The following is a 10,265-nucleotide window of genomic DNA, read 5'->3' as shown; positions in this document are numbered from 1 at the left end:
AGAATACTTATTGAAATAATTATGTCCATTCTTATTTCTATTATACTATTGCCAGTGAATTAAATTATTGCAATGGGAAATAAAGACATTCTAGATTTAAGCATATATTTGTTCTTGTCAAAATACTTTAAATGAATTTGTGCGCTTTAGAAGAAGGTGATATTACTTTATTAAAAATATGGAAACATTTAAATAAGATTAAAATATATATAAGCCTTAAAATATAAAATATGCTTGAAACATTATTAGCCGCCCCAAATGAACTTTGTCTGCATATAAATGTGAGCAATCCTTTTATTTGAGTGACTTTAAAAAAATTAAAGCAATTGTTATCATGAACTTTTCTATTACAAGGGTTCATAAACTTTCAAATGTAAAGTCCCTGGAAATGTTTCTAATATATCCTCAAGATATTCAGTGCAATCTTAGCATGATATATACAGTACATTTCCCATAAATACACACTAAATGAGATAAGCTTCAAAATTCTTATTGAAGAAATCCTATATAATAAAAGCCTAATATGCAAATTGTCCCCTTGGGCAATTGTTTGACAGGGAGTTCGACTGCTTGCTATGATGTGCACTGACCACCAGGTGGCGTCGCGGAACATGCGGGCATCTGCTATATGCTGTGACCTCTTTCTGGATACCTGGGGGCTGGGGACAGGGGTGATAGGGATGGAGGTGTGGTGAGAATTCAGGGTGTCCGCTGAGGTTCTCTCACTCCCTCTGCTACCCTCCCCTGTGGCACCAGGGCTTGCCCGACAAGGAAGCCTCCACACTCAGGTGCCAGGCGTCGGCCTCTTTCCAGTGAGCCAGGCCACAGCCCCTGGGACCACAGGGGCTGGTTGGGCTCCCCATGGGTTCACCCAGGAGCCAGTCTGCGAGGCCGACTGGAAGAGAGCGTGCTGCCTGCCAGCTTCCTTGTGGCGCTGCTACGTGGTCCAGAGGGCCATGCTGTGCCCCAGCCCGTGGCATCTGGCCTTGCTCACAGCATCTCCGTATGGGGAGTCAGGCTCTGTGACTCAGGAAGAGGGGGGCACGGGGGCCCAGGGGCCCAGGTGCTGCCCAGGGCCCAGAGGTCAGCTGGGACCTGCCCTTCCACACCAGACTCTTGCGCTTCCATCGCAGTTCCGGCCTAGGGACTGCACTTGGGCATGAATTTCGTGCACCAAGCCCTTAGTATCTCATCTAATAAAAGAGAAGCATGCAAATTGACCATACCTCTGCTACACCCACAAGCCATGTCCACCAGCCACACCCACCAGCCAATCAGGAGTGAGCATGCACATTAACCCAACCAAGATGGCGGTTAATTTGCATATCCAGGTGCAGAGAGAAGACTGAAGACAGCGTAGAAGGAAGCCAAACTCTGCAGAAGCAAGCAAGCTGGATGGCGGAGAAGGGAGGGAAGCAGGAGGGGCAGGGGAGAAGGGTGGGAAGCAGGAGGGGTGGGGGAGAAGGGAGGGAAGCAGGAGGGGCAGGGGAGAAGGGTGGGAAGCAGGAGGGGTGGGGGAGAAGGGAGGGAAGCAGGAGGGGCAGGGGGGAAGGGAGGGAAACAGGAGGGGCTGCGGAGACCACCTCAGGAAGCCCTATTGCAGGAATTCCTGCAAGGGGCCTATAGTATTAAAATAAAAGTTAAGAAAGGCATGGTTTTCTTGTCATATGAGAAAGTCTGTTGCTTATAAAATGAACACTATAGGATCTACTCACTTGAGGAATTCAATATTTAAGCCAGGGGTCCTCAAACTTTTTAAAGTGGGGGCCAGATCACGGTCCCTCAGAGAGCTGGAGGGCCGGACTATATGAACTACTAATTCCTACTGTAACACCTTGGCTGCGCTCACTGCCCAAAAAACCTGGCGGGCAGGATCAGACTCCCCTGGGGGCTGCATGTGGCCCGCGGGCCGTAGTTTGAAGACCCCTGATTAAGCTCTATGGCTCAGATGTTACTTTGAATTCTTCTGTGGGTTTAAAAGAGAAGCTAGCTAGCCCTAGCTTGTTTGGCACAGTGGCTCAGTGGCTAGACCATGGGCATGTAGACTGAAGGGTCCCAGGTTCCATTCCAGTCCAGGGCACATGCCCAGGTTGTTGGCTTGATCCCCAGTAGGGGGCGTGCAGGAGGCAGCAGTCAATGTTTCTCATCATTGATGTTTTTATTACTCTCCCTCTCTCTTTCTCTCTGAAATCAATAAAAGCAAACAAACAAAAAATCAAACCTATTTTTTTTAAAAAGGCAAGCTATGTTGTAAGTAATGGCAAACCTCTATAATTATTTTTAAAAATATTTTATTGATTTTTCACAGAGAGGAAGGGAGAGGGATAGAGAGCTAGAAACATCAATGAGAGAGAAACATCAACCAGCTGCTTCTTGCACACCCCCTACTGGGGATGTGCAGGCAACCAAGGTACATGTCCTTGACTGGAATTGAACCTGTGACCCTTCAGTCCACAGGCAAACTGGTTAGGGCTGTAATTCTTTTTGAGTGGAATGAGAAGTGTATGCAATGTAAATATTTTTGAAGAAAAGGAACAGGTTTGACTTGAAACTAATTTTTCTAAATGATTCCATAATGTTTATTTCTTTACACCATGTACAAAATTTAATATTGCGACAAGAAAATTTATTTAGGTCACAATAACATATATTCTCTAAAAACAGCACAATTGGAAAGAGTTTTTAAGCAGTAAGAAATCACATTGAGCCCCGGGTGGTTTGGCCCTGTGGACAGAGCGTGGGCCTGCGGACTGAAGACTCCCGGTTTCATTCCAGTCAAGGGCACATGCCCGGGTTGCAGGTTCAGTCCCCAGTGTGGGGCATGCGGGAGGCAGCTGATCAATGATTCTGTCTCATCTGTCTCTCTCCCTTCCTCTCTGAAATCAATGAAAAAAAAAAATATATATATATATATGTGTATAAATCAAATTGAGAAGCTCCAGGGTGGATACACAAGTTAGTCACCCATTACTTGCACCAAACGCACTGAAAACTAGTTTCTTGAGTTTTCAGTAATGTGCACTGTGCTCTCACCCTCGGGCCTGCCTTATCTCCATTCCAGAGTGCCTTTGACTACATGTCTAACCTCACAGTAACACCCCCGTTTCTTTCTCCCCCACCCGGCCTCAGACTGGAGTGCATTTTACGATTAACCATGTGTTTAAGTAATTAGGACATCAGCCGCTGTTGAATTTTAGCAAAATACAATTACGGAGTCACAAAAACATGCCGGGTTCTCAACATAACGCGTCACATAACTTCCAAGGGTGGGACCTGGAGCAGGAAGCCTCCAGGCACTAGTGGAAACCTCGGCCAAACCAGCTTGTTATCAAGCAATTACATGGTGACATTTTAAAGGAAAAAAAACAACTAGCATTTTTCTGACCATTGCCATTTCTGTGGGCTGGGTGCGCAGCTACAGAGAAGGGGGAACAAAAAACGTCGGTGGCAAAGGCATCTTGCCACAGTGCGTGAGCTGCACTTGGCATTTCCAATAGGAATCCGCAGCAGGCGGGTGATTTACGGACTGTGTCTGTGCCGTCCAACACCGTGCCGGCCCCAGCGGGCTTCGCCCATCAGCTCTGTTTGCCACTTCAGCCATTCAAGCCACCGCCATGGAAACAACGGGAGGAGAGGCCGCCGGGGGGAGGGGTGCAGACAGGTGCGCCCTCTGTGTGGGAATACACAAAGGGCCGACCCCGCCGCCGCCGCCGTGTCCCTGGCAACTCCACGCACTCGGGGCGCGCGCACTTCCCGCGGCCGCGAGGCGCAGCGGGCAGCCCGGCGGGCGGCGCGCGCAAGTCACCGCGCGTCAGCTCGCGGGAGAGCCCTCGGCCTGCTCTCGCTCCGGCGCGGGCCCCCGGGAAACGCGAAGCCGGCTCCGGCGGCGCAAGGGCTGTCGGGATTTGTAGTCCACTTGGCCTCCCAGGCAGCGCGTCCCCGCCCGTCGCAAGCCAAACTTCCTGCCGCTGCCAAAACCACACCTCCCGGCATCCTCTCCGGCTGTCGGGCCGAAAGCGAAAACAAATTTCTGGGCTGCGAGGGAGCTGCCCTCACTGCCTGCTGGCTCCCCCATCCGCTCCCCGCCCCACCGGTGCCCTCCTGCGAGGCGTGGAGACTGAAAGGCCGCGTTTCTCTCTCTATCTTGGCTTCCTTGGCTCCCGGTGTCGGGAGTGCGGCGCACGCAGGCCTTGTTCCACCGGAGCCGGCCTCGCGCGCGCGAGGGGCGGGGTTTCCTCGCTTCACCCCCCCCTCCCCACCCCCCAGTCGGGACGAGGAGGAAACTTGTGGGGAAGGCGACCCCGGGCCCGGGTCTGGAGCACGGCAGCAAGGCCGCCGGGAAGTGACTTCTCACTCTCGGGTTTTCTCTAAACATTTCTCCTGGGTGCGTGGTCTCTCGGAAGGCGGCCGCGTGCGCACTGCCATGCATTAGGCAGGGGCTCCCTTATGCGCTCGGAGGGCGCGGACCGCTGCCTCGGGCCGCCGCCGCCGCCGCCGCCGCCTGCGGAGCCCTAGACACAGCCGCCGCCGCCGCCGCCGCCCGTCCTAGGCCCGGGGCGCAGAGGAGCCGGCGGCGCGGCCATGTGGGGCTAAGCCCGCGCCGCGCCTGGCCTGCAGCGGGACCGGCAACATGGAGGCGGCCGTCGGTGCGCCCGACGGCGGGGACCAGCGCGGCGCGGGGCCCCGCGAGGACGTGACGCCCATGGACGCCTATCTGCGGAAACTGGGCTTGTATCGGAAACTGATCGCCAAGGATGGGTCCTGCCTGTTCCGGGCTGTGGCGGAGCAGGTAAGGGGGTCGGGGGTCGGGGATCGGGGATCGGGGATCGGGGTCGGTGGGGCCGGGCCCGGGGGGGTGGGGTGGCCCGCAGCTACCCCGGCGGCCTGCGTTCGGGGCTGCGCGGGCCCCGCTGTCGTCACAGCCACCCATTGTAACGCCGCCGGAACGGGACGGCGTCCTGGGTCTGGAAGCTGCAAATCGAAACTTAAAAACCGGTGGATGATCGGGGTGTCGCCCCTCCTGGCGGAGAGGTAATGCGTTGTGGGTCCCCTGCGAGGCCCGCCGCCGGGAGCATGCACTGTTAGTTGATTGATTGCTGGGGACTTGGCGAAATGATGTATTTTTTTTTTTTTTTTTTTTTCCCCATTCTGTTCCGCATTCACCTCCTTTTCGTTTTACAAGCAGAGCGTAAAACCCGATGTTTGCTGGAGGAGGTGGTGCACCAGACCTGACTCGTAGGACATTGTTTTTTCTGCTGCCGGACTTTGGAACGTGGGGGGTGGTCAAGGCCGCCGTGGTCCCCGTGAATCTAGGGGAGGGGGGAAATGTGCAGCTAGGGCAAGCCGACCTCTAAAAAATATAGGATGTTTTAAAATATTTGTCTTAGTTTCCATTCTTTATTTGGCTTTGTAAGGCAGTGTAGGTATACTGAAAATAATTTACTTAAAAAAAAAAAAAAGTCTGTTTAGTGTTGATTGTAGGAAGGATGTAACCGGGGGTGCTTTAGGCCCTTCTTGGCCGAATTTTCCCGTTAATGGTCAAAATCACATTCTAACACAGTGGCTTAGGAAGTTGTTTCTGTTTTTTTTTTTTTTTTTTTTGGTAAGAGAGACTTTTCCGCGTTATATAACACCGTGTGGTTGGTAGATATGCAGTCACCAAGATCCATCCTATGTTGAAAATATCTGCTAAAATAGTTGGATAAAAGTTTCACTTGCTGACCTGGTTTGTACTAGTAATTTCATACCATTCACAGTTTTGCTTTCCTTTGCTTAAGATTCACTCCTCCCCATCCATGGAGTTTTTAGGTTTCTGTTTTTCTCACCTTTTTTTGAATGCTAAATAGCTATCAAAATTTCTGTTTATGAAAAATGTTTTACTTAACAGCTGTAGCCCAGTCTATTCTAATTTTTTTTTTCAACATCAAAAGGCCAGTCACTTATTTTCCAAAGGCCCTCTCTTCACATCAGTAGCATGAAACCTTTTTTTAAAACAAGAAATTGATTTAACTGGTATACACCTTTGTATTTTAAGTATCATTGTCACTCAAACATTCTTCTTAAAGCTTCTCAATCAAGCTCTGTCTTTTTCAGTTCTTGATTTTTCTCTCATTTTTAGAAATTTAAGATGTTCCAGTGTTGCTGTGGAATATATTTACACCCACCTACCCTAGGCTTTACTATCAGTAGTAGGTAAACAGTATGTCCCATTTATGAATTTTCCACATCTCCGGCTGCTCTGCTGCTTCTGTCTCAGCCTCCCTGAACTCCTCAGCACTCCAGAAGCAGAGGGGAGTGGTGAAAGTATATATTCGGTTAGCTCTAGGAAGAGTTCAGTACGGAAGAGGTAGAAACCAATAAAAGTAAGAGTAGTGTGGCATTTATTTGGAATTGGATTTCCAGATCTTTGGTTTATATTGAAGCAGAAAGGTGTACCTTATTTCAGTATTCCATGCCATAGATAATTAGTGAACTCGATTATACAGAAGCCTCTCTTTTGTAGTGGGATCTCTGTTAAGTAGAAGGGGGCAAGAGCTAGTTGTACTAAGAACTCATTGCTAACATCAGATAAATTCCATTACAATGACATACAATAAAATGTGTTAAGTTAGGCCTAAGGGAATATCCCCTTCCTTTATGCCACTCGTGATTTGTAGTATACAGAGTTTCGGAAGCTTAACACCATGAATTTTGGGAAAGCTCAGTTCTTGGACATGGGCTAAGCATGGAGCCTTATGGCCAAAGGCAAAGCTTGTGTGGGGGTTGGGAGCAAGGGAAGTAACACCAACCTCAGGCTGCCCTTTAAAAATATGTACAAAGGATTTAATTTTGTTGCCAACATTTTCTTAAGTATCAAAGTAATTTATTGTTTCTAAGGAGTCACAGTAAGCAATCTAAATGGCAGTCGTTGGGGGGAGTTGGGTAGAGACTTGAGTTAGGAATAGTCTTTCCCTCCAATTTACCTGATTTAGATAGGCCCTTCCCTTTTTACACTTCTGGACTTGGGCCTGCGGGAGGCCTGACCTCAATCAGCTTTGTGGCCATGGAGCTAAAAATAGGGCACTCTTAGAGGACTTGCTAAAGCAGTGTATCTCAGTCTTTCCCAGTGTTTATCATTATCTTGTCCCAAGCAAAGACAGAAAAGCCTCCTATTTGTAGCTTATTTCATCTATAATAATTTGCAGAGATATTTGTCATTTCAAATCTTCCTGAGTGTCCTTGAACTTGTACTATATTATACTTTTTAAACAGTTGTCATGTAACTTTGTTGCTTCTCTTCCAGTGCTTGGCTTTGTAAAGCACCAGCACCCAACACTTTATGGAAGTTGGCTTAGAGTTCGCTTCTTAGTAACAGGTTCAGATGTCATGTGCTAATAAAATCTTTATTAAAAGGAGAAAAAAATAGTATTCCTACCATTGTTTTTGATGGAAAATAAGCTTTATTCACTAACCACCTGTTGCTAGGTAAATTGCATTAAGACTAGCTTCACTTTGCTAACTGCAAGAAAGCCCTATCAAATGACACTACAATTTACTCAGACTAATAATACCTTGGTTCATAATGGTGTCTGATTTAACATATGTGAAGTGTCATTAACATTTATTCATTGGCAAAAAAAAAAAAAAAAATGTGTGGTGTTTATTTTTATATATGGACAGTTCTTTCAGTCCTGGAAGCTTATAGTATGTAAGGATGCTTTTTAATAGTTCTCAGGACAGCATTGCAAAATCAGCTGCTATACTGAACAAATTCATTGCTAATCTCAGACAGTGCATCTTCAGTATGTCTCAAAGTAAAGGGACACACTAGCTGTCCAGACAGTTGGGCCTCTGGTTCTGTGGATATAAATGAGCCTTGGCTGTTATCCAAAGAGACCTATAAAATGTGCAGCTGGAGCCTCCTTTTTTCTGCTCACCGTGAGCATATGGGAGAATCTCTCAATTGGAATTGTAACATTTTAAGCTATAATTGACTTACAATATTAATTATATTAGTTTCAGATGTACAAAACAGCCATTTGACATTTTTATACTTTACTAGAGGCCCGGTGCACGAAATTCGTGCACAGGGTGTGTGTGTGGGGTGTCCCTCAGCCCACCCTGCACCCTCTCCAACCTGGGACCCCTTGGGGGATGTGGGATCGGGCCTAAATGGGCAGTTAAACATTCCTCTCACAATCTAGGACTGCTGGCTCCCAACTGTTTGCCTGCCTGCTTTCCTGATTGCCCCTAACTGCTTCTGCCTGCCAACCTGATTAACCCCTAACCACTTCCTTGCCAGCCTGATTGATGCCTTACTGCCCCCCTGGCAGCCTGATTGCCCCTAACTGCCCTCCCCTGCAGGCCAGGTCCCCAAAACTGCTCTTCCTTGCAGGCCTGGGTCCCCTGCAGTTGCCCTTCCCTGCAGGCCCAGTCACCCCTAACTGCCCTCCCCTGCTGGCCTTATCACCCCCAACTGCCCTCCCTTGCAGTCCTGGTCTCTCAACTTCCCTCCCCTGCTGGCCATCTTGTGGTAGCCATCTTATGTTCACATGGGGGCAGGATCTTTGACCACATGGGGGCAGCCATCTTTTGTGTGTTGGAGTGATATTCAATCTGCATATTACTCTTTTATTAGTTAGGATAGAGGTGCGTGGGTGGGGGCCAGCTGGTTTGCCCTGAAGGGTGTCCAGATCAGGGTGGGGGTTTTCTTGGGGTGTGGGGCAGCTTGGGCAAGGAGCCTATGGCAGTTTGCAGGCTAGCCACGCCCCCCCCCCCCCCCCCTTCCTACAACTCAAGTGGTACCTGGGATTTATCTTCTACAATTAAAACTTTGTAACCTTGAGCAGAGCCAAGCCTCTTGCTCGAGCTGCCACCATTTCTGTTGGAATTAATGTATCTTCTATAATTGAAACTTGGTAGCTTTAAGCAGAGGCCTGGTCTGGCCAGGGCTGCAGAAATTTGACTTCTATTGCCGGGGGCAACCCTAGCCTCCTGCTCTTCCACCTCTGTGGCTGCCGCCATTTCTGTTGGAATTTATCTTCTATAATTGAAACTTTGTACCCTTGTGTGGAGGCCTGGGCCCACCAGCGTTTGTGGAAAGCTTGGCTTCCTCTATCGCCAGGGAAACCCAAATCTCCCTCCTATTGGCTCAGTGGCTGCAGCCATCTTGGTTATGGTTAATTTGCATACTCACCCTGATTGGCTGGTGGGCATAGTGGAGTGGTGGTTAATTTGCATATCTTTTATTAGGTAAGATACTGGCAGTCAGACATCCAGATATCACCACACTAATTCTGATATCTGTCACCATATAAAGTTACCACAATATTGCCGACTATATTTCCCTTCACCCTTATCACCCAATTCCCCATCTCTTTCCCCTCTGTAAACCATCCCTTTGGTCTCTATTTATATGAGTCTGTTTTGTTCTTTTTTTTTTTTTTTTTTTTATTCCATTTGCTAAAGGCCTGGTACACGAAATTCATGCACAGGGAGGGGGGGGTGTCAGCCCAGCGTGCACCCCCTCTAATCCAGTACCCCTCTGGATGTCTGACTGCCAGTCTAGACCAGCAGTCGGACATCCCTTTCACAGTCCTGGACAGCTGGCTCCTAATCACTCACCTGCCTGCTTGCCTGGTTGCCCCTAACTGTCCCCCGCTGTCAGCCAGGTCTCCCCCATCAGCCCCCTCCCTGCTGGCCTGTTGGCTCCTAACTGCCCCCCCCCCCCCTCCAGTCTGGTCACCCCTAACTGTCCCCCACCCCTACTGGCCTAGTCATTACCCTTACTGCCCCCCCTGCCAGCTTGGTCGCCTCCAACTGTCGCCCACCCCTCACCGGTCTGGTCACCTCTTACTGGCCCCCCTGCCGGCCTGGTCGCTCCTATCTGCCCCCTCGCCTGCCTGGTTGCCCCTCACGGCCCTCCTGCTGGCCTGGTCACCCTACACAGCCTGCTGTTCAGTTGTTTAGTCATACCTCACTAACCCTCCTGCTGGCCTGGTTGCCCCTGCAGCCTACTTGTTTGGTTGTTCCTTGGGCTGGCCCTGGGTGGCTGGGCAGCTAACATCTGAGGCTTGCCTGCAACTCGGGCTGGCCCTGGGCAAATGAGAGACTGAGGGGACTGGGTGCCGCCATCTTTGAGGGTGTGACAGTCACTTAGCATATTCCCCCTTATTGGCTGTGGGTGCTGCCATCTTTGTGACAATGTGAGGGTCAATTAGCATATCTTCTCGTTATTAGATAGGATGAGTCAAACTACTATATGGTATTTGGCTTTGAGTTATTTT

General features: G+C 49.4%; 1 protein-coding gene across 4 annotated transcripts in view; it reads left to right on the top strand.

The window, feature by feature from the left end:
- The first annotated feature begins 4,002 nt into the window (after positions 1–4,002).
- OTUD4 (OTU deubiquitinase 4) overlaps positions 4,003–10,265 on the top strand; it is a 42,074-nt gene continuing 35,811 nt past the window's right edge. For 3 of the 4 annotated variants that reach the window (XM_084886336.1, XM_084886335.1, XM_084886333.1), the window contains exon 1: positions 4,003–4,789. In XM_084886336.1, the coding sequence (XP_084742462.1) occupies positions 4,631–4,789 (159 nt within the window). In that variant the 5' untranslated portion in view covers positions 4,003–4,630. The remainder of the gene's footprint in view (positions 4,790–10,265) is intronic. The other variant, XM_084886334.1, reaches the window with a different exon arrangement.

This window comes from Pipistrellus hanaki, assembly GCF_964339955.1.
Source record: "Pipistrellus hanaki genome assembly, chromosome: 5".
Lineage (NCBI taxonomy): Eukaryota > Metazoa > Chordata > Mammalia > Chiroptera > Vespertilionidae > Pipistrellus > Pipistrellus hanaki.
The sequence above is the reverse complement of the archived record's forward strand: the minus strand, read 5'-3'. Positions and strand labels throughout refer to the sequence as shown.